Source organism: Chiloscyllium plagiosum, unplaced genomic scaffold (genome assembly GCF_037043375.1).
Source record: "Chiloscyllium plagiosum isolate Xiang-an unplaced genomic scaffold, Cpla_swu_hap1 HiC_scaffold_20, whole genome shotgun sequence".
In the NCBI taxonomy this organism is placed as follows: domain Eukaryota; kingdom Metazoa; phylum Chordata; class Chondrichthyes; order Orectolobiformes; family Hemiscylliidae; genus Chiloscyllium; species Chiloscyllium plagiosum.
In genome coordinates, this window is record NW_028270158.1 from 38,465,658 (window position 1) to 38,491,094 (window position 25,437).

At 42.8% G+C, this 25,437-nt stretch overlaps 1 protein-coding gene across 1 annotated transcript in view; it reads right to left on the reverse strand.

The window, feature by feature from the left end:
* Positions 1 to 678: 678 nt before the first annotated feature.
* The window catches only part of percc1 (proline and glutamate rich with coiled coil 1), a 31,517-nt gene continuing 6,758 nt past the window's right edge, over positions 679 to 25,437 (reverse strand). Inside the window, exon 2 of the mRNA XM_087997824.1 lies at positions 679 to 1,909. Within this exon, the coding sequence (XP_087853950.1) occupies positions 1,020 to 1,868 (849 nt within the window). The 5' untranslated portion in view covers positions 1,869 to 1,909 and the 3' untranslated portion in view covers positions 679 to 1,019. The remainder of the gene's footprint in view (positions 1,910 to 25,437) is intronic.

Genomic DNA, 25,437 nt, shown 5'->3' on the forward strand with positions numbered 1-25,437 from the left:
TTCCTGACATCATACAGCCATATTGCATCTGTTGCTGTCTATCAACCAACACATTTCACACCTATAGCAAATGCTTCTCTATAAAAAATGCACTTAATCAGTACTTGGATAGTAGTATGCAGGTTTCTGTTTTAGCACCTTCAGGCAATTTTAAATGAAGATAATCAGCAATTAGGATTGAATTGTATGTTGAATCCAGGCTTTCAAACATGTTGGAGTTACCAGAATTGCATATATTAGTTCTCAACCTTACACCAAAATAATCTAAAAATATCTTGGGATCGGTCTAATATTTTGATCTGATTGGAAATTTAAAATAATGTGCAGCAAATAAAAAAAAATTTCATGTGTCGGATACAAAATTCTGTAGATGCTGGAAATCTGAAATGATAACATTTCAGGTATAGAGCCCAGATCTGAGGACTTAACAAACTTGTGTTCTGTCAACAGATGCTGTGTAACCTTGTGTTTCCAATTTTTTCGATACTCCATTATTCCCTGCATATATGTGTAAGTCTCCAGCTAATAACTAGAACTCCACAATACTGAAAAAATAGCTAGCAGTTTAAAAGCATGAGATAATCACTAATAAATTAAATTCACTATATCTACACATGCCAACAAATTACCCAACGATACCCCAATTATGAATGGTGTTTTATTAAATGTAGTGCTCCATGTAATTACACATCAGCCATACAAATGTATAACATTACACTTAAAATTCTATATTTTTACTAGGGATTTCATTTATAAAATGTCAAGAGAAATGTCAAAGTCAATTTAGAAAAAATTTAAGGTAATTTCAATTTTTCAATAGTGCCAAAATATGTACTTTCAAAACATGCATTTGACAAATTATTAAAAACAAAATCTATAGTTATTTTCTACATGAGCAAAACCAAACATTATTTCAGTACTTTGGAAGATATGTGTATATTTAAGATATTAAAGGATTCCAGGTTAATTCTATAAATTTAAAAACAGACTTTTAAATTCATTTACAAACAACATTTACATTATACAACCTGATAAGATTCTGATTCCATTGACTGTCTATTTATTTCTGTTGAGATTTCTCTAGTAACTTGTTGGAGTTCTTGTCCATTTGATTCTGAAGTCCAATTCGCTAAAAGATCACTGAAGTCAGGTGTACAGGTGTGAAGGACACAGCAAGGCACAGCAGAAATGGGCTCTCTCCAAAAAGATAAAGGAAGCCTTCGATTGTGCATTGGGATTACATTGGCATATTTTCTATCTAGTCTTTGTCTCTTGCTATCTCTTCTGTTCAAGATTGTTTGTTTCATGTACTTGTGCAAACCATATTCAAAAAGTTCTGCCAAGGGTCCTAATTTTTTAATGCTTTCTTTGTCACAGATTAACTTCAATGCCTGTATGTCTATATCTCTGGGGGATGTTAAATGTACATGAGATTCATCCTCTTCTTGATCTCCATCTTGTGCAATTCTTATTAGATCTGCATAGTATAGTTCTCTTCCTGATTTACCAGAAGAAAACCTATCTTCATAAATATTGCAAGCATCGGGATCATCCTCCTTGTTTTTTCTGCCGAAGTACTTCTGAATATCATTGTTGATTAACTCGGTAAACCTTAGTAGTTGCAATGTGCTGTCTGTGTTGTTTGCTATAGGATTGAAGGACAGGCATGCAGGAGTCCAGTTTTCACTTTCAATGCATTTGGTGACAGATTCTGATTCTCTGTCTTCACTGTCATCTTCAAACTCTTCCTCTTCCTCAGATGTTTCCTGGAAATCCATGTCTTGATGAACAGTGATATTTAGCATGGGAAGCTGAAAAGTAGGAACTAGCTTAAAATCTGACATGTTCTTGATCACGCCTGCTGCCATGACTTTCTTGGCTTGCTTCAGATTCTTTCTTGTATCAGCCTCTGAACACAATTTTAAAAGATATTTATACATTGTATTACAAAATCATGACAAATACTTAGGAAAAAAGCAAATCCATCACATAATGAAATTAAAAGTATACAAGGAGAAACCACGATCAATAGCATTAATATTGTTTCAATTAATAAGTTACTTTTGAGCTCTGTTGTTAGAATTCAATGTTTAAAATATTACATTAATAAGTAATTAAAATAGTGAAATGTAAGAATTTAAACAAATCTATGTTACATTTCTAAATCAATCAATCAATTGAAAAGGTAATTGATCCTCCTCTCCTGCTTGACTTGATTTTACAAATGCCATACAATGGCATGAAGTCTTTTAAATACAGCTTCAAGAAAATTCACAATTTTAAAAAATGTTTCAGCCTTTCTCAATATTACTATTAACTCTTGAATTTGAAACAACATTTTGCTGAAAACTTTAGTTTTAATGATTTAAGAAATCTTGCATAAAAACAGTAAAAAGGTTGTTGCTGTTCCAAAGCTCTTACCTGAATTGCAAACTCAGACTGGAGAAGCACACCAAAGAACTAACCTGCTATGACAGTTCCACACCTGTGATTAATGCATTTATAGTTTTGCATGGACTGACTTTTGACAAATATTTGGTGGGAGTATTGTAATAGTAGACTTTGTAAACAGAGCTTTGGTTTGTTTTAGCACCCAGCAACCAGAGAGTGTTGAAGAAAGCAAATCAGAGAGGCGGAAGATAGGCTTTAGCTTAATGGTCTGCTTGCCAGGGAAATTTCAAGTGTTGTTCCTGTAAATTCAGCAATTAAATCTCCAAGTCACAGATGTAAAACTGGTCTGCAAAGGGTCTTTATCAACTCTTCTGATTCATGCTCAAATCAGTGTGAGTCAAATAGGCGTAAAATTGAATTTCATGGTATTTTGACTTGTTAAGTAGGCACATTTAAGAAACATAATTGTTATCATACAATTGTTTTTTAAAGAGGATGATCAAATGCTATGCAATATGGTTTAGGAATCATGCATTTATCTTAAAATCTGAAAATAAAATTATTCTTAAACTAAATTAATTAATGTTAAATGGTTTAAAATAATATATTATTTTGATAAATGTGCGCCAGCTTACTCGAAAATAACACCAATACATAATTTTAAAAATTATAGATTTATATTTTCTATTTGAAGTGCCATTGAATCATCAAATATATTAATTGTACATTAATTGAGAGAGGTAGCCCAAGACTGGCAAGACCTGAAGAATCTGACTGTGATTACACCTGCTCCTTGTAGGCCACCAGAAATCCCAAAAGAAGCAAACTATTTAAATTTAGCTTGGCCTCTTTTTTTTTTTTAAGTTGCTCATCCAATTAAAGTTAAGAGGTTAAAATTACATCACAGCAATTATGACATAGCAGTCATGCTGCATTTGAACAGAAATTAGAATCTTGCCATTTCTTCTCTATCTATGGCACTTTGGAAATATCATTTGAAAACAGAAATCAGTTTCTATGCACTCAGGTTCAGCTAGTTCTATTTCAGCACCACCTCTTATGATCCCTAAATGGCCTGATAGGTCATACTGCTTGCCTGATATCTAATATTTGATGAACAGCAATTTCCTTAAATTAATATTAGGAAGGCCAAAGCCATTAGTTTTGTTTCCAAAACTGATTCTATTCTCGAGCTGCTAACTCTGTTGCTCACTTTGTCTACTGCATGAGGCTGAATCAGACTGTTCACAACCTGATCTCCTATTTGACCCTGAGTTAAACCTCCTCAGCAATTTCCATCTCTATTACATTTCCTGATTCTGTCCAGCCTCAGCTCACCTTGTGCTGAAACCGTCAATTACCACATCTTTAATAATTTGCAGTTTGACTATTTTAGTGCTATTCTGGCCAACATTCTACTTCATACCTTCCATAAACTTGAGGTCACTCAAAATTCTACTTTCCATATCTTAAATCAGTGTCTCATCTATATCCATTGTCTTCACTGACTTACAATATCTCCCTGTCATGAAATTTCTCAATATTAAAATTCTAATCTCAGTTTTCAGATCCCTCCATGACTCCTATCATTGAGATTTATTCCAGTCCTACCACCCTCTGAGATTTCTGTGATCCTTCAACTCCATCTTCTTGTGCATTGTTGATTTTAAACAATCCACAATTGGTAGCAATCACTTCATACGCCTTGGGTCAAACTTCTGGAGCTCCCTGCTTTTAAACTGCTCCACCTCTCTACATAGAATACCTACAGTGTAGAAAGGGGCCACTGGCCCATTGGGCTCACTACCAACCCTACAACGAGCATCGTCGAGACCCAGCATCCTCTTCCTTACGGTATTTCACATGGCTACCCAATATAGCTTGCACATCCCTGGATACGACATGGAAATTTACCACAGCCAATCCATCTAAGGAGAATTGGAAGAAACCCACACAAACATGGGAAGAACATGCAAACTCCACTCAGACAGTTACCTAAGGCTGGAATCGATTTCAAATCCCTGGCTCTGAGAGATAGTGGTGCGAACCACTGGGCCACTGTATCCCATTTCCATCTTCTTTTTAAGACCTTTTAAAACATTACTCTTCGACTACTTACATTATTGCTTTTAGCCAAGTGTCAAATTTTGCTTGACATTACATCTGTTAAACATAATGGGATATTGTTATATTAAGAATTCTCATTCTCTCTCTCTCTCTCTCTCTCTCTGTCTCTCTCTCGACCTTTAGTTAATTATGAGTTATTGTTGAAAACCTATGCCTTGATTTTTCAAATTTTAAACCCTCCCAAGCATCATTCTCATGAAAAGAGAAAATTTAAAATTTTGCACAAAATGCTTATACTCTTAAATAACATATTTTCAAACATAAATTCTATCCAGGAATAGATTACAATGCACTAATTATGTTTTCATTTATCTTTACCATTTTACAAATATTATTTTCGTCCTTACAGAGTTCTTTGCAAAGTCGTCCTGTAAGAAAGCAAATACAGTCACACTCTGCATTGTAGGTGCCAATCTAGAGTTAATCTAGTCCAGAGTACATTGACATAAAGGAAAATGCAGGCAGAATGAAAATACACTTATCTTGAAGTAAAATATTGGAATGATGTGATGTAGTGGAAGGGACCGAAACAGTACCACAGATTAATAAACCAGTTCTCTCTCTTGCCACCACCATTTCTCCCCAAATTCCACATGACTGTGGTCAGGCCTTTTTCACTTGAAAGTAAATGTCATCACCACACTATTAATTTTGTAGATGAGCTGTTCCACATTTAAAAAAAATGAAATATCAGCACATTTCTATTTTACATGATTAGATTTCATTGTTTTCACTATTTTTGCAATGCCACATTAAACACTTGAATTTGATCGTGACCATGACCAGAGACGGTTATGTGGTTGTACCTCGTCTTCTATTCCTTTGTTTTGCCTTCAATGAAGTAACAATGGATTTTATATCTGTTTGACTTAAATAAAGATAAAACCAAAATAGTTCTTAGTCTTTGGTGCTGCACAGTATCTTATAAATTGGGCAGTAGGTTGGAACTATTTAACAATGAGTTGGAGTCAATCTGGAAATGATTTTAGCACTGAATTTGAGGAAAATCTTTGCTTTCAGAGCTATTTTGCAAAAAAATTCAGAAAAGATGAAAATATCATTTATAATATGGCAAAGACAAATTAAAAAGCAATTAGTGCATTGTAATCCTCGTTCCTTTATAGAATTAATGTTTGAAACTATGGTATTTATGAGTACAAGCAGTTTGGGAGAAATTTAAAAAAACATTTTTCATAAGAATAATGCTTGGGAGGGCTTAAAATTTGAAAAATCTAGTTTTGAGTTTTCAACAGTAATTCATATAATTAACAGGCTTCCCACTAAAGGCCAACAAGAGAGAAAGAATGTTGTTAACATAACTAATATCACATTCTGTTTGGCATAAGTAGTATCAAACAAAATGAAAGTTCTAATAATTTAAACATGATATACATTTCTTCACACCTATTTAGAGTCACTAAAGTAAAGTTAATTACTTACACTGACTATTCCTTTCGGGTTGCAAGAAAATCAGACAAATCCCTTTAGAGATATTATTCTTTCACAAAGTCTTTTCAAAGTCATGACCAAATGGTCGACACGTTTTTTTGGTTTTCTGACTTTTTTTTATATACTGACTGCTGGAATGAGTGTTTCATTTTGCAGCATAGTGACCAAAATGAAGAATACTTCAGGTAGTAATTTTTGAGGAAAGAGGAAATACTAAAGTAGGAAAAGGATGAGAAAATCCAACATGTAAAACACTAGCTATATGAAAAATGTATATGACTGGTTCAAAACAAGTTAACATCTATATTCCTGTATGAGTTCAAAAGCGGGAAATTACTTTTACTGCAGTATTAAACTGTGCAGTTAATCTAATTTCCTTTACAAGTTGATACTGTCTGGATTCCATTTGTATTTTGTAGGTGTTTGTATTTTTATAATACTTGTTATTACATGTTCTCTCATATGTACTAAGGTTCATTTCCTGTTTTGTATCAATTTAAAGAATTATTACATTTTATTGGAAAAAAAGTTACATTGAAATAAAATATATGCATCCAAATTCTTTTGATACTTCAACTCCATCCTCCATTAATTAGTGTGCATTTATGATTTGAAGTCTCACCCTGTTTTATTCAGGTATCTTGCTACAAATATTGCTGCAGTGATTGAATATTTGACCATCTGCTGACTATAAAGCCTCTAATGATCCAATAGCGTAGTATGTACTTGCTGGAGCATATGTCCTAGCAGATGCTGCCCTGGATGTGCTCTCCAATACCTGGTATTTATAACAAAATGAGAGATTTGAACAACATGTCTTATCTTTGTATTAGATTATGGTTTAAACCTTCTACCTTGCTTTTTATATTTCTTTGTCTAAAGAAAGTGTTGCCTTTCTGTCCTCACGTAGTCCCCATTTATCCCTCACTAGACCCATATACTAATTTTTGCCATTTTCACAGTCTGCTGTTATTTTATCATAAAATGTGTTGATTCTGCAAGTGTAAAATTTATCAGTGTTTCTTTCTTGATAATGCTGAATTTTTTTTATTATTTACTTAATTCTTTTCTCTGCCTTACCGAGTCAAGGGTAATTTGTAACTAAAATGTTGGTGAACTACTCAGGTATCCTTACAATGCAACTGAATTGGCTACATGGAGGCCATAATTGATGATGGAAATGATTCTTCATTCTAATGTTGTGTCCACTTTCATCTCTATGTGACTGACAGCAGAAGTTGAGCAGAATTGAACTCTGCTGTACTGTTGACCCTAATAACATAGCTTATTTACAAATTAAATTACTTTTGAAATTTTGACAAAAATCCTGCTTTCATCTGTTCTCTCTTTGTGATCTTTCTCACTTACACTACCTTATCAAGACTGAAATTAATACCATTAACATCCAAAAAGATTTTTTTTTCTGATTCTGTCCTGAAATCAACACATTGTTTAAGTAATTACATCCAATTATTCTCTAAAGATGAAAATCAATAGCTACAAAACAGTCAGATCTCTTTAGCAACAATAAATGACCTGATCTATTAAATACGCAACCTCGATCTAAGTGTCTTACCTTGGCTATAGATTTTTCATCCTAGATTAAAAAGACCAATGCAAAAGTTTATTCCCATCATATACGGGATGAATGCGGGTAAGTGGAGTTGAAATGCCCATCAGCCATGATTGAATGGCGGAGTGGACTCGATGGGCCGAATGGCCTTACTTCCGCTCCTATGTCTTATGGTCTTATATAAATATGCAACACCTGCTAGATGTATCAAGGCTTGTATTGAGATTAGGTTTCTTATTACAATGGTATTCAAAATTTATATTGTGCCAATTTAAGGTGAAAATCCATGAAGGTAAAATTCAAAAGTGTGGCATATTGAGAGATTTTAATGAAGATGGGAACATTTTGCTTTTGGCAACATGTTAAGATTAGATTACTTACAGTGTGGAAACAGGCCCTTCAGCCCAACCAGTCCACACCGACCCTCAGAAGAGTAACCCACCCAGACCCATTTCCCTCTGACTAACACACCTTACATTACAGGCAATTTAGCATGGCCAATTCACCTGATCTGCACATCTTTTGACTGTGGGAGAAAACCAGGGCACCCAGAGGAAACCCACACAGATACGGGGAGAATGTGCAAACTCCACACAGACAGTCACCCAAGGCTAGAATTGAACCTGGGACCCTCGTGTTGTGAGGCAGCAGTGCTAACTACTGAGCCACTGTGCCACCCTAACAATGACATTGAGCAATAGCAGAGGATGGTTTCGATCCATCGACCACTGGGTTATGGGCCCAGCACACTCCCGCTGCGCTACTCTGGCCGCTTAAAAAAAAGTTTAAAATGATTATTTGAATGTCATCAGATACTTGTATAACTGGAAATATAAACCAGTGGTTTGATTATTCATATTTTATTCACTTTTATTACAATTTGATTTTCTTCAAGTCATAGAGTTTGCTGTCCTGCTAAGATTTGCTTTACCAAAATGCAGCACCTCGCAGTTATCTGAATTAAACGCCATCTGGCACTTCTCTGCCCATTGGTCCATCTGATCACAATCCTGTTGTAATCTGAGGTAACCTTCTTTGCTGTCCACTACACCTCCAATTTTGGTGTCATCTGCAAACTTACTAACTATACCTCTTATGCTCACATCCAAATCATTTATATTAATGATGAAAAGTAGTGGACCCAACACCGATCCTTGTGGCACTCCATTGGTTACAGGCCTCCAGTCAGAATGGCAACCCTCCACCACACCCCTCTGTCTTCTACCTTTGAGCCAGTTCGTATCCAAATGGCTAGTTCTCCCTGTATTCCTTGAGATCTAACCCTGCTAACCAGTCTCCCATGGGGAATCTTGTTAAATGCCTTACTGAAGTCCATATAGATCACATCTCTTCTGGAATCAAACTGTTCATCACTAAGCATCTTGCTGACTAGAGTAAGACATTTAGGAGAAAGCGAGGATTGCAGATGCTGGAGATCAGTGTCGAAGCGTGTGATGCTGGAAAAGCACAGCAAGTCAGGCAGCACCCGAGGAATACGAGAATTGATGTTTCAAGCATAAGCCCTTCATCAGGAATGAGGCTTGTGGCTCACGGGAGCTGAAATAAATGGGGGGGGGGGGGGGCGGAGCTGGGGGGTAGGTCACTGAGAATGCGATAGGTCGATGACGGTGATAGGTCAGAGAGGAGGGTGGAGCAGATAGGTGGGAAGGAAGATGGACAGATAGGATGGTCCCGAGTTGGAAGGTTGGACCAAAGGGTCTGTTTCTGTGCTGTATAACTCTGTAACTGTATGAATGTCTGAAGCTGGTGCACACTTGAGAAGAGCAGACTACAGTGTTTCTCACCGATTTCTCCTGCATTGCCAATCACTCCATCTGCTCATAACCAGTCTAAATCGTCATCCAGCAGCAGGATTTCCTTGTCTCCTGAGGTGGTAGGTGTGCAGAAATATGGCATCCTATTACTGAATGGCCTCTATCTGCAATGTAGAAATTCTATGACAATTCTAAACCTGCCTTGATGCTTTCCTTCCTGCTGTGGGTTGCTTGTTCTGCATTGAGAGAAAGAGAGGATTCAGTGTGACAGTGTGCAAGAACATTTGTTGAGCATTAATAATCTTGCCAGGTGGTGATCTCTTCCCCAGAAAGTGAGTAGAAAACACAGTGCCCAGAAAGCAGACAGCATGAGGTTGGTGTGAGCCCTTTAGTGCATAGTGATGGTGAGTGTGGCAGGCCAATGTGACAGTGCTGATGGCACTGATCTCCTGTGTAATTTCATCCGATGCCATCGTGATCTGTTGGGCGAACTATTTTCACCCATCACTGAAGAGGAAGACTTCTTTTTTGGCTGAGATTGTGTGCAGCAGAGTGTATAGTGAAACATCACTAAAGTGCAGAATCATCTTTTGCTGAGTTGGAGACATCTCCAGTGGGGGGGTTGAGAGTGATGACCACAGGCTATTTGTTTGCTACGAGTGACTGCATTCATGGCTGGCCTTTGAATGGCGTGAGAACTTCTGACCCCAAAAGACTGAAAGTTTCTGCTTGCAGTCAGGTGTGATCGCACCAGAACATCTGCTACGGCAGAAGTGATGGCCACTAAGATAACTGACACCACACTTTAACTCTAAAATGGAAAATCTTGGCACCAGACTAAATTTTCCTAGATCCTGAATGGGCTAGACTGAGAGACTGAGCCTGCAACTCACTGTGAAGTTTACGTGGGTTGCTTCTTCCTCATCCAAATTGCAAATGTGCAATGGGAATGATAAATGGATTCCATCACATCTGGAGCAGGTGGAGTTTTTTTTCCTCTCTGAAGGATTATGCTGTACTTTTGAGGAGATGTGAAGTCCTTCAAGGGGAATAGCATTAAACAGGCATTCACAGATTACGACTAAATACATTTGCTGTCACATAATTCTAACGAGGATCTCGTACATTAACTTTCTGTGTTGACTAAAAGTCCTGACCTTAAGCAATCTTGATCATATCATTCAACATGACACATTAATCCTAGTAATGGTTGATAAACACAAGTAATGTAAGATGAGCTGTAAAGATTCACCTTAGTTGCAAAAGTCAAAAACACCTTTCAGGTTTCTATAGCCTCCACAAGGTAGAAGAACTGCTTACTTCCCACCTATGAGGAGACAGTGAGATCTGCAAATGCTGGAGATCAGAGTTAAGAGTGTGTTGCTGGAAAGACACAGCAGGTCAGGCAGCATCCAAGAAGCAGGAAAATCGATGTTTCGGGCCAGAGCCCTTCATCAAGAATGAGGTGGAGATATAAATGGGAAGGAGGTGGGGCTGGGGAGTAGGTACTGAGAGTGCAATAGGTGGATGGAGGTGGGGGTAAAGGTGATAGGTTGGAGAGGAGGGTGGAGCTAATAGGTGGGAAGGAAGATTGACAGGTGGGATAGGTCATGAGGGCGATGCAGAGCTGGAAGGTTAGAACTGGGGTAAGGTGGTGGGAGGAGAAATGATGAAACTGGTGAAGTCCACATTGATGCCCTGGGGTTGAAGGGTAACAAGGCGGAAGATAAGGCATCCTTCCTCCAGGTGTCGGGTGGTGAGGGAGTGGGGATGGAAGAGACCTAGGACCTGCATGTCCTCGACAGAGTGGGAGGGGGAGTTGAAATGTCTGGTCATGGGGTGGTGGGGTTGATTGGTGCGAGTATCCCGGCGATGTTCTCAAAAGCACTCTGCAAGAAGGCGTCCAGTCTCCCCAATGTAGAGGAGACTGCATCGGGTGCAACGGATACAATAAATGACGTGCGGAAGTGCAGATGAAACTTTGATGGATGTGAAGGCTCCTTTGGGACCTTGGATGGAGGGGCCCCAGCTATGCCTGTCTCTTCATCAGCTATGTAAAACAGTCCATCTTCTGGTGTTACACCGGCAGCACTCCCCATCTCTTCCTCCGCTACATTGATGACTGCAGTAGCGCCCCCACGAGGAGGTCAAACAGTTCACCAACACATTCCACCCCAACCTTAAATTCACCTGGATCATCTCTGACAACTCCCTCCCCTTCCTAGGCCTCTCCATCTCCATCCATGAGGACTGACTCAACACTGACATTTTTTTGCAAACCCACTGACTCCCACAGCTACCTGGATTACACCTCCTCTTACCCTACCTCCTGCAAAAATGCTATCCCGTATACCCAATGCCTTTGCTTCTGCCGCATCTGCTCCCAGGAGGACCAGTTCCACCACAGAATACACCAGATGGCCTCCTTTAAAGACTGAAATTTTCCCTCCCACATGGTTGAAGATGCCCTCCAATGCATCTCATCCATGTCCCACACCTCTACCCTTGAACCCCAACCCTTCAACTGCAACAAGGAAAGAATCACCCCAGTCCTCACCTTCCAACCCACCATCCTTCGCATAAATCGCATCATCCGCTGACATTTCCGCCACCTACAAACGGACCCAACCGCCAGGGATGAAACATCGATTTCGCTGCTCGTTGGATGCTGCCTGAACTGCTGTGCTCTTCCAGCACCACTGATCCAGAATATACAGAGGAACCTCAATTATCCGAATACCAATTATCCGAATATCGGATTATCCAAAGGAGATCTGGAGGTCCCGATAGAAATATCACATCAAAGAGCTGTTTCAACCTTGATCCTGTCTTTTGTTTACAATTATTAAAAACAATCTTGGCTCACTGAAACGCTGCCGTTAACAATCCTGGACATTGATGGGAGCCCAGGCACCGTCTCCAAATGACAGACCTCCCGCCTACTCTCCCCCACCCCCAACACTTTCCCTGGTGTTCTACATAGGAGTGAACCCGAAACTCCCCTTCTCCAGATATTCTCTCTAACATTATCCTGTACAGGGCAAAGTGGGAACTTGTCAAAAGGTTGCAGTAAAAGTTTGTGTCTGTGCGTGTGTGTGCACAGTTGCACTATTTGGAGACTTACCCACAAAGGCAGCAGCAGTCTTACTGTTGGTGTACAGTCTGGCTGCTGGACGGGGGCTGGCAGGGGCAGGGGTGCATGGGGGGGATGGAGAGACATGGAGGGGCAGGACAGCTGGGGGCTATAGCGCGGATGGGGGTCGGACGGTGGGTGGGGGCACAGGGGGTGGGGCTGGCCGGGGTTGGGGGTGGTGTTGGATAGGATTGTGGGTGGGCAGGGGGCTGCAGTCTCCTGAATGGTGAGCAGACCTAACAGAAAACTTTGAGTCCCAGAGGAAAGGCATTGAATCGATTAACCAAATAATCAATTATCCAAATGAAATAGTGTCCACCCATCTCGTTTGGATAATGGAGGTTCCTCTGTATTTCCCTCCCCACCCCTATCCACATTCCGCAAAGACCGTTCCCTCCGCAACAACCTGGTCAGGTCCATGCCCCCTAACAAGCCACCCTCCCCACCAGGCACCTTCCCCCACCACCGCAGGAATTGCAAAACCTGAGCTCACACCTCCCCCCTCACCTCCATCCAAGGCCCCAAAGGAGCCTTCCACATCCATCAAAGTTTCACCTGCACTTCCATATGTCATTTATTGAATCCACTGTTCCCAATGCAGTCTCCTCTACACTGGGGAGATTGGACACCTTCTTGCAGAGCGCTTTAGAGAACATCTCTGGGATAATCGCATCAATTAACCCCACCACCCCATGGCCGAACATTTCGACTCCCCTTCCCACTCTACCAAGGACATGCAGGTCCTAGGCCTCCTCCATCCCCACTCCCTCATCACTTGACCCTGGAGGAAGAACGCCTTAGCTTCCACCTCGGGACCCTTCAACCCCAGGGCATCAATGTGGACTTCACCAGTTTCCTCATTTCCCCTCCCTCCACCTTACCCCAGTACCAACCTTCCAGTTCAGCACAGCCTTCATGACCTGTCCCACCTGTCAATCTTCCTACCCACCTATCCGCTCCACCCTCCTTTCCGACCTGTCACCATTACCCCTACCTCCACTCACCTATTGCACTCTTAGCTACCTTCTCCCCATCTCCAACCCCTCCTATTTATCTCTCCATCCCTAATGCTCCCAATCTCATTCCTGATGAAGGGCTCTGGCCCAAAATGTCAATTTTCCTGCTCCTTGGATGCTGCCTGACCTGCTGTGGAAAAGCACACTTTTCCAGCAACACACACTCAACTACTTACCACTTACAGAATGTCCACACCATTATTCTATACGCAATGGGCCTTTCTGGGGTAATGGGAAGATGAGGGGTAAGGGAAAGAAACTCCCATTCTTGCTACCACATGTACGATGTTTCTATTGTATATGTCAGTACCACCTTGTGAGGAAGAGATACCTGAAGTAACATTAAAAGACCCTCATCCCTATATTGATTTTCTAAGCATCAAAGATTGGGCTGGGCGGCATGGTGGCTCAGTGGTTAGCACTGCTGCCTCACAGAACCAGGGTCCTGGGTTCAATTTCTGCCTGTCTGTGTGGAGTTTGCACATTCTCCCCGTGTCTGCGTGGGTTTCCTCCGGATGCTCCGGTTTCCTCCCACAATCCAAAGATGTGCAGGTCAGGTGAATTGGCCATACAAAATTGCCCACAGTGTTAGGTGCGCTAGTCAGGGGTAAATATTAGGTAGGGGAATGGGTTTGGGTGGGTTTCTCTTCGAAGGGGTGATGTGGGCTTGTTGGGCCGAAGGGCCTGTTTCCACACTGTAGTGAATCTAATCTCAATGGAGCATAGGTCTATGCATGTATCTGGCAGACACTGAGGGTGCTGAACAGGTTCCATTGCAGTTGTCAACTTGTCTAGGGATACAGCCAGGCAATACAGTAGTTAGCATTAGTGGACTCTTCCAAACTTTGAGTCAGCTTCCCTGAGTATCTCTGATAAATCTGACTGCTATTCCTATGTCAGCTTGAGCATTTGAATGAAGTTATAAATGCCTGTAAGTAGCAAGACAAAAGAATGAGTCACAAAATAGGTAGAAATTTGGGAATGTTAAGAGGACATTCATTCTGCTGGTAATGGAAGAGTACTACAACACTTGACAATTTGCTTGCCTGGATATCATTGACTTAGCATGACCATGAGTGGTCTCTATTCTCTCCCACCATGGCAAGCTTAGGGGTGAGGAAACAAATGTTAGCACCCTACCAACCATCTTGGTTCTCTCTATCCCTTGGTAGGCTGTTTTCTCCTGAAATGAGACAAAGGTCAGGATTGATAAAAGTGACTGATACAGTTTTGGTGCAGGTGGGGGAATGTGAGCAAGAAACTGTGAAAGTGGTAGACCATGAGCATTGAATGAAGGTGGGTACAGTAGCAGTGTTTGAATGATTCTGAGGTAGCAGCGAGAAGATTGTGGCATTTACCCTTGCCAAAGGGAGAAGCTCAGTGACCTGCTTCATACGCTGCTGGGCATTATTCTGTCCCATGGACACTGCACTGATTTAGGTGACAACTTTAAACCAGGCTAGCAGAGTCAGGTGCCATAGTCTCATCTGGCAGTATTGATGAAAGTTAGTTTTAGAACTAATTATAAAATCAACTCTTAAAGTTTGAAGGGATTATTGAATTAACTGTCAATACCAGTCTTGCATTCAGAAGATTGTAATGATTCAATGATTCTGAGGGAATACTTTTGCCAGAGATACTGTCTTTCAGACGAGAATGAAAATGAGGAAATGACACAGAGGACAGTCATACCAGTAGGAAAGAGGCAGTAGATAATGATATGTTAAAATAAAGCCTCTTCATCATCCCATCCACCAAGTCCTCCAGGTCCCTGTCAGCAAATTGAAGTGCCAATGTGCCGCTATTGGCCACTTCCAGGGCAATACATCCCACAATGCAACTGTGAAAGGCAGTTCCTAGCTTGCAGTATTTGACCTGGCGCAGCATTGGGTTTCAATATGGTCCTGGCAGCAGAAATCCCAGAAGGATGAAAAAGTATCTACCCAGCACTGTGGAGAGGTCTTGTGGCACAATGGTAATTGTTTGTCCCAGCCTCTGGTGTGGCTGATTCACCTACACTAGAGGTGGGTGTTAATATGACTGAAGAGGTCAATTAAAAATAATTTTACACAGCACAGTGTTTAGTCAGATCACCTAGTGCAAGAATTTGATGTATATCATTTTGACTTTTTATTTATACCACATGCATTGATGCAAAAACTGCTTAAAGACTGGTCAATTATAAGTCTGTAAGAAACATATCGATTTTAATTTTGTCAAAATGATGATCTGGCCTGGTCAAGACGGGGTTAGGTACAGGTACTTCTTTTCTCTTTCAAACTTTGTTTTAATGATCATGTTCTGGAACACTTCACAACCAATTGCCAACTTTTGTCGTGTAGTCACTATTGTTTTGCAAACATTGTAGCTAATTTGAAAAGCTGTAAGAACTGTGGATGCTGGAAAGAAGAAAAACACCCAGAAAACTCAGCAGGTCTGGCAGCATCTTTGGAGAGAAATCAGAGTTAACATTTTAAGCCCAGCGATCCTTCTTCAGAACAGGCTAATTTGTTGCACAATGAGAAAACACAAAAAAAAGTGAGATAAATAACTAGGTGATCTGTTTTTGCCATTTTCTTTGGAACCCAGCAATCCTGTTCTCTAGGCAACGGAACGATGACATGTGATTTCTAACATTCAGTTGAACTGGCTAGGCTTTATTTTAACATATCATTATCTACTGCCTCTTTCCTACTGGTATGACTGTCCTCTGTGTCATTTCCTCATTTTCATTCTCGTCTGAAAGACAGTATCTCTGGCAAAAGTATTCCCTCAGAATCATTGAATCATTACAATCTTCTGAATGCAAGACTGGTATTGACAGTTAATTCAATAATCCCTTCAAACTTTAAGAGTTGATTTTATAATTAGTTCTAAAACTAACTTTCAAAATTAGTACTAAAATCAATAGAAATCTTGACAAATTTTATATGACGCTAGTTGTCACATTCTGACATCCCTCACTATGACTTTTCATAGAATCTCTAGTGTGGAAGCAGACCATTTGACCCATCTAGGCCACACTGACCCTCTGAACAGCATCCCACTGAGATCCGCTCCTCTACCCTGCACATCCATGGACACCATGGGGCAATTTAGCATGGCCAATTAACATACCTTCGACACTTTGGACTGTGAGAGGAAACCAGAGGAAACTCGTGCAGACATGGGGACAACATGCAAACTCCACTCAGTCGCCCAAGGCTGGAAACAAACCCGGGTCCCTGGCACTGTGAGGTAGCAGTGAGCCATCGTGCCTTGAAAAATACTTCATTGGATGTCAAACATTGTGTGCTGAGGTCATGAAAGATGTTGCAAGTTTTTCATTTTATTTGGCACAGGAAATATTTTATTTTCTATCACAACCACCATGCAGCATTAAAACAGAATATATCTAGTCATCTGTAACATGCATAGCCATTGGGGATATTTCTCCTCTTGCTGCAGATATAGACTTGTTTGCACGAGGTATGACATTGAACAATGTGATTAAAAATGTTCCATGGAAGAATAGGAGCTGAGACAGTTTTGCAGGTCAATGTATTTGCCAAGAAAACTTGGAAGAGTTCATACTTACTTCTAAATATTTTAATCCTTGCACCCCAAATTGTTGCAAGCAGAAATTGTACATTTATTAATTCTGAAATTGTGTTGCTGATAAATTCCAATGTTTTCTAAGTACAATCCTTCAAAGAAACATTATTCTTAAATGTATGGAGTTGCTTCCAGAAAACTTCATCCCATTATTTGAGCTAAACTGAGGAGAAGACAAAATGTTGAGAATTTGAGTGGTCTCAAAATCAAATATCCTTTGCCATCTAGTGGAAGAAGAAATTAGCGATGTGGGATGTTCTTTTTTAAAGTATACCCTATAGAAAAATAAGTAAACTAATATCAGGGAAGAAGTCTGAAGCCATTTAGAATAGAGGAGGACCTGTAAGAATAATGATGAAAATACTGGAAGTGAAGATCTGTGGGCAGCTAGGGAAGTGATTGCTGGGCTCCTTGATGAAATATTTATATCATCGATGATTGCAGGTGAGGTGCTAGAAGACTGGAGGTTGGCTAACACGGTGCTGTGCAATTATTTAAGAAAGATGATAGAAAAATCAGGGAATTATAGACCAGTGACAAGGAGAAAGTGAGGACAGCAGATTATACGGATCACCGCCCTTTTGAGCTGTCCTACGTGTCCATCTTCCTTCCCACCTATCCGCTCCATTGACCCCCACACGACCTATCACAATCAACCCCCATCTGTATCTACCTATCGCCTTCCCAGCTACCTTCCCTCACCCGCACACTCACCCATCTATTTATCTCTCAGTACCTTCCACCCCAATTCCCGATGAAGGGCTTATGCCTGAAACGTCAACTCTTCTGCTCTTTGGATGCTGTCTGACCTGTTGTGATTTTCCAGCATTACACTTTTCAATTATAAACAGGTGAGCCGACATCAGTGTTGGGCATATCGTTGGAGAGAATCCTAAAGGACAGGATTTACATGTATTTAGAAAGACAAGGGCTGATTAGGGATAGTCAACATGGCATTGTGCGTGGCAAGTCATGTGTCACTAATTTGATTGAGTATTTTGAAGAAGTATCAAAGAGGATTGACAAGGGCAGAGCAGTGGAAGAGATCTATATGGCCTTCAGTAAGGCGTTCGACAAGGTTCCTCATGGTAGACTGGTTAGCAAGCTTAGCTCACATGGAATACAGGGAGAACCGGCCATTTGGACACAGAACTGGCTCGAAGGTAGAGGACAGAGGGTGGTGGTGGTGGAGGGTTGCTTTTCAGACTGGTGGCCTGTGACCAGCAGTGTGCCACAAGCATCAGTGCTGGGTCCACTGCTTTTTGTAATTTAGAGAGCAGTTGAGAGCCAAGGACATTGCTGTGGGCCTGGAGTCTCATGTAGACCAGACCAGACAAGGATGGCAAATTTCCTTCCCTAAAGGACATGAATGAATCTGATGAACTTTTGCAACAATTGACAATGGTTTCATGGTTATCATTACACTTCTAATTTCTGAGTTTAATTGAACTTGAATTTTACCATTTGTCATGGTGGGATTGGAACTACATCCCCCGAACATTAGTCTGCGGTGCTGGATTACTAGTCTTGAGACATTATCACCTCGTAGCACTCATTGTAGCCCTGTAACATAGTTCAGACTTGCACGCACTTTGAAAGTAAAATTCTGATGAAAATCCTCCAGTGGAGCTGAACCCTATGTGAACCTTGAAAGGGTTCAGAAAAGGGTTACCAGGGTTGGAGTTTTTGAGCTAACACATGTGGTAGGAAATACGTGAAGTTTTTAATTAAGGATAAAATGGCCACATATCTGAATAAATAGAAAATAATTAGATGTTGTTAGCATTAATTTTCAAGTGCACGACCTTCAATGTGTTTTTAATGAGATGCATGCATTGCTGGCTAGGCCAGCATTTGTTGCTATTCCCTCATTGGCTGGAGAAGAAGGTGGTAAAATGTCTTCTTGAAATGCTGATGAACTGAGAACCCATTCCTCATGGTGGAGATACACTCACAATTAGGGAAGAATTTCCAGGAATTCAGTCAAACACCATGATATTATCTGTCCAAGTCAGGTTGGTGTGGGCTTGGAGGAGAACTTGCCAGTGGTGAAGTTCTGATGCATCTGCTGCCCATGTCCTTCTAGATAGTAGAGGTTGTGGGTTTTGTAGGTACTGTTGAAACAGCCTTCGTGAGGTACTGCTGTGCATTTTGTCGATGATACACAGCTGCTATTATGCATCAATGGTGAATGGCAAACATCAGGATTGTTTGACAACAGATATGTTAAAGTCAGTTGTAGTCAGAAAGTAACAAAATAAGGAAAACACTGGAGACTCAACTCTTTTCTGTAAAGGAAACTCTGCTGCACCAGTCAAGTCTAAAATAGACAGACAGGAGGCTGGAGCTGAAAATGTATTGCTGGAAAAGCGCAGCAGGTCAGGCAGCATCCAAGGAACAGGAGAATCGACGTTTCGGGCATAAGCCCTTCTTCAGGATTCCTGAAGAAGGGCTTATGCCCGAAACGTTGATTCTCCTGTTCCTTGGATGCTGCCTGACCTGCTCCGCTTTTTCAGCAACACATTTTCAGCTCTGATCTCCAGCATCTGCAGTCCTCACTTTCTCCTCCAGACAGGAGGCTGGAAGTGGGGAGGTAAGGTGGTGGTGGGTATAGGTGAAGACAAGTAGAAGGTATGACCTGGTTGGTCAATGGGAGGAATGGTGGGTGGGAGGAGTGGAAGGGAGGGAGAAGAGCTGGAAAGGGAGGTTATTTAAAATTGGAGAACTCTGGGCTGTAAGCTGCCCAGGCGGAAGATGGGTGTTGTTCCTCCAATTGCACTGTGGTTCTTTTTGGCAACGGAGGAGGCCAGGGATGGTGATGTTGGCGGGGGGTGGGGGGGGGGGGGGGGGGGGGGTGGGAATTGAAATGGGCGGTGACTGAGAGGTCCAGTCGGCCCCTACGGACCCAGCTGCAATGCTCGGTGAACCTGGATGGAGGTGAGGGGGGTGGTGTACTGACAGACTTTGCATCATTTCCGATTGCAGAGGAAGGTATCTGGGGGCTCAGTTGATGGGGGAGGAGGTGGGGTCAGTCGGTGGGAAGAGTACACCAAGGACTGTCAAAGGGAACAATCCTTGTGGAAGGCAAGAGGGCTGGGGAGGGGAAGATGTTCTTGGTGGTGGGGTCTAGCTGGAGTTGGCAGAAGTATTCGCCATATTTGTTGCACCACCTCCATTCCACGTCCCACCGCTCTAAACACCCCTACTCCCAATTCAATAAAGCCAGAGGCCCCCATGTCCTCACTTACCATCCCATTAGTCTCCATAACCAACGCATCATCCTTAAACACCTCCGCCAACTCCAACTAGACCCCACCACCAAGAACATCTTCCCCTCCCAACCGATTTTTGCCTTCCACAAGGACCATTCCCTTCGACAGTCCTTGGTTTGCACCATTCTCCCTACTGACTCCTCCGAAGCCCCAGGTACCTTCCCTTGCAATTGGAAAAGATGCAAAGTCTGCCAGTACACCAACCCCCTCACCTCCATCCAGGTTCACTCCATCCAACCACTTCCTTTCTGACATGACCATCCTTGGCCTCCTCCATTGCCAAAATGAATCACAGCGCAAATTGGAGGAACAGCACCTCATCTTCTGCCTGGGCAGCCTACAGCCCAGAGAACTCAACACTGAGTTCTCCAATTTCAAATAACCTCCCTCCCATCCCCGACTCCCTTTCCAGCTCCTCGCCATCCCTTCCAATGCACCCTGCCACCAACCAAATTCATTCCTCCCATTGACCAACCAGGTCATACCGTCTACCTGTGTTCACTTTATCCCCACTTCACCACCCTGCCCCCTTCCACCCCCTTTATCTGCAGATCCCCCTAAGCCCAGTCCTTAAGAAGGGTTACACCACAAACGTCGACTTCTCTACCTTCTCATGCTGTCTGGCTTGCTGTGTTCTTCCAGCCTCCTGCCTGTCTATTTTGGATTCCAGCATGTGCAGGTTTTTCGTCTCGCACCAGTCAAGTCTAGCAGTGTTCAGGCTCTGACCAAGAGGATGTCTTGACTCAGTAGGAACATATTTGATACCATGTTTGGAATGATGTGGAAGTGCTGGCGTTGGACTGGGGTAGACAAAGTTAAAAATCACACAACATCCAGGTTATAGACAACAGATTTATTTGGAAGCACTGGCTTTCAGAACGCTGCTCCTTCATCACATAGCTTGAGGAGCAGAACTCCGAAAGCCAGTGATTCCAAATAAACCTGTTGGACGATAACCTGGTGTTGTGATTTTTATCTTTTGGAATAACAGAGTCACATGCTGTCTCCGCCTTCAGTCACTTTGCTAATATCATTCAATCAGTCAACGCCAATGCTGAGATGTTGTACTGTACAATCAGTGTATCTAAACCTAGAGCTGGTCAAGGCCATCCTCCAAGATCAATATATCTTGTCCTTAACAAAAGCTCAACAGATTTGGACAAGGGGGCTTTTGCCCGAAACGTCAATTTTCCAGCTCCTCGGATGCTGCTGTGCTTTTCTAGCACTACTCTAATCTAGACTCTGGTTTCCAGCATCTGCAGTCCTTATTTTTACCTAGATTTGCACAAGCTCCAGTCACTGAAGAAGCAGCTCATTGGAACAGTTGGATAGAAAACCACAAGATTTGCACGAAGGACTTCAACAAGGTGTTTTTGGTCAATTTTGAGGCAACGCTGACATTTTTGATAAATTTGTTTTTTTAAAATTTTGTTTTAGATCTGGCATTTTTCTCATCTTACCTGCACCCTCATCTTACCAACTCATTTTACCTGCACCATCAGCAGTTTTGTCATTAAATCACACTTAGCTTCAACTCTTTTTATTTTTTCACCTCACATCTGCACTTTAATAGTCTTTTATAGCTTCAGCTTCTTTATGCTCTGTTGACTAAGAATACTGACTATTTCTTTCTCCATTGTTGCTTGCTGAGTGTTTTCAGCAGTTTCTGTTTGCTTCGGTTTTCTTGTGTCCTTAGTATTGTAGTTTGTTACAGGGCTTCTGCTGGGACAAAGCTTGAAAGTCATAACCTAAAAGCTGTCAACCTTATCTGAAAATGCTCCACAGTGTAACTGTTACGTGTAAAGGTTTTAAAGGTAAATTTGAGTTGAAATTAGAAGGATAGAATTTGCACAAGGCAGTCATTAACTAATAGAACGGCACAAGCCAAGTGCTGGAAAATGAGATTAGAATTGATGGATACTTGATGATTCGTCTGAATAAGATAGACCAAAGAGACTTTTTTCGTCCTGTAAAAACTGTTTTGCTTGGAGCAGAGAAGCATTTTCACTTTTCCTTGCTACCCTTTAATCTTTCATATCTTTATGGATTTAAACTATTTTCATTAATCCATTGAGAAGTACAAATTATAGAGGAGAAAGTGAGGACTGCAGATGCTGGAGATCAGAGCTGAAAATGCGTTGCTGGAAAAGCGCAGCAGGTCAGGCAGCATCCAAGGAGCAGGAGAATCGATGTTTTGGGCATGAGCCCTTCTTCAGGAATGAGGAAAGTGTGTCCAGCAGGCTAAGATAAAAGGTAGGGATGAGGGACTTAGGGGAGGGGCATTGGAAATGCGATAGATGGAAGGAGGTTAAGGTGAGGGTGATAGGCCGGAGTGGGGGTGGGGGCGGAGTGGTCAGGAAGAAGATTGCAGGTTAGGAAGGCAGTGCTGAGTTCGAGCGATTTGACTGAGACAAGGTGGGGGGAGGGGAAATGAGGAAACTGGAGAAATCTGAGTTCATCCCTTGTGGTTGGAGGGTTCCCAGGCAGAAGATGAGGCGCTCTTCCTCCAGGCGTCGTGTTGCTATGGTCTGGCGATGGAGGAGTCCAAGGACCTGCATGTCCTTGGTGGAGTGGGAGGGGGAGTTGAAGTGTTGAGCCACGGGGTGGTTGGGTTGGTTGGTCCGGGTGTCCCAGAGGTGTTCTCTGAAACGTTCCGCAAGTAGGCGGTCTGTCTCCCCAATATAGAGGAGGCCACATCGGGTGCAGCGGATGCAGCAAATGATGTGTGTGGAGGTGCAGGTGAATTTGTGGCGGATATGGAAGGATCCCTTGGCGCCTTGGAGGAAAGTAAGGGGGGAGGTGTGGGCGCAAGTTTTGCATTTCTTGCAGTTGCAGGGGAAGGTGCCGGGAGTGGAGGTTGGGTTGGTGGGGGGGGTGTGGACCTGACAAGGGAGTCACGGAGGGAGTGGTCTTTTCGGAACGCTGATAGGGAAGGGGAGGGAAATATATCCCTGGTGGTGGGGCCCGTTGGGAGGTGGTGGAAATGACGACAGATGATACGATGTATATGGAGGTTGGTGGGGTGGTAGGGAGGACCAGTGGGTTTCTGTCCTGGTGGCGATTGGAGGGGCGGGGCTCAAGGGCGGAGGAGCGGGAAGTGGAGGAGATGCGGTGGAGAGCATCGTCGATCACGTCTGGGGGGAAATTGCGATCTTTGAAGAAGGAGGCCGTCTGGGTTGTATGGTATTGGAACTGGTCCTCCTGGGAGCAGATGCGGCGGAGACGAAGGAATTGTGAATATGGGATGGCGTTTTTACAGGGGCCAGGGTGGGAGGAGGTGTAGTCTAGGTAGCTGTGGGAGTCGGTCGGTTTATAGTAAATGTCTGTGTTTATTTGGTCGCCCGAGATAGAAATGGAAAGGTCTAGGAAGGGGAGGGAGGAGTCCAGGTAAATTTGAGGTCGAGGTGGGACGGTGTTGGTAAAGTGGATGAACTGTACAACCTCCTCGTGGGAGCACGAGGCAGTGCTGATACAGTCATCGATGTAGCGGAGGTAAAGGTGGGGAGTAGTGTCAGTGTAGCTGTGGAAGATGGACTGTTCCACATATCCTACGAAGAGGCAGGCATAGCTGGGGCCCATGCGGGTGCCCATGGCTACTCCTTTGGTTTGGAGGAATTGGGAGGATTGGAATGAGAAGTCGTTCAGGGTGAGGACCAGTTCAGTCAGTCGAAGGAGGGTGTCAGTGGAAGGGTACTGGTTGGTACAGCGGGAAAGGAAGAAGCGGAGGGCTTTGAGTCCTTCGTGATGGGGGAATGGAGGTGTACAGGGACTGGACGTCCATGGTGAAAATAAGGCGTTGGGGACCGGGAAAGCGAAAATCATGGAGGAGGTGGAGGCCGTGGGTGGTGTCCCAAACGTAGGTGGGGAGTTCATGGACTAAGGGGGACAGGACTGTGTCGAGGTATGCAGAGATGAGTTTGGTGGGGCAGGAGCAGGTTGAGACAATGGGTCGGCCGGGGCAGTCAGGTTTGTCGATTTTGGGCAGGAGGTAGAAACGGGCAGTGCGGGGTTGTGGGACTATGAGGTTGGAGGCGGTGGATGGGAGATCCCCTGAGTTAATGAGGTTATGGATGGTCTGGGAGATGATGGTTTGGTGATGGGAGGTGGAGTCATGGTCAAGGAGGCAGTAGGAGGAGGTGTCCGCGAGCTGGCGTTTGGCCTCTGCGGTGTAGAGGTCGGTGCGCCAAACTACTACTGCGCCTCCCTTGTCTGCCGGTTTGATAGTGAGGTTGGGGTTGGAACGGAGGGAGTGGAGGGCTGCATGTTCTGAGGGTGAGAGGTTGGAGTGGGTGAGAGGGGTGGAGAGGTTGAGGCGGTTAATGTCGTGGCGGCAGTTGGCTATGAAGAGATCGAGGACAGGTAAGAGGCACGGGGTGTCCAGGTGGATGGGGTGTGTTGGAGGTGGGAGAAGGGGTCGTCAGAGGGTGGGTGAGAATCCTGGTTGAAGAAGTAGGCCCAGAGGCGAAGGTGGCGGAAGAATTGTTTGATGTCTCGCCGCGTGTTGAACTCGTTAATCCAAGAGCGTAGGGGAATGAAGGTGAGGCCTCTGCTGAGGACTGATCTTTCATCCTCAGAGAGGGGTAGGTCTGGAGGGATGGTGAAAACACGGCAGGGCTGGGAGCTAGGACCTGGTGTGGGGCTGGACAGATCACTCCTGAGTACCAATTGTGGGATATAAATGAATTAATGTTATTTCTGCAAGTATAAATTCTGATACAGAACAGGAATGAGAAAATACATATTCAGCAAAAAGAAAGGATATGCTAGCATGAGACGTGAATACAGAACAATGGTGGATATATGGGCAAACAGGAAAGCATCTGTTTCCCCCTACTCGGAGACACAGGAACAAACCCTAATCAAAGAGGTCAAAGTGGCCTCTGGATAGAAATAGATGCTGATAGAAGAAAAGATATGCCTAATCAATAATCTACAATAGACTGACGTCAAACACCCTTATGGGAGTCAGAGATAAGAGTTTGTCACGGACAAGACAGGATAAACAGAAGTTGTGGGATAAGTCTTAAGGAAATGAGTGACGTAAGCGAAGCAGGGAACAGACAATGGAATAAGGAAAACATATGGGAAAAAACAATATAAATTGCAA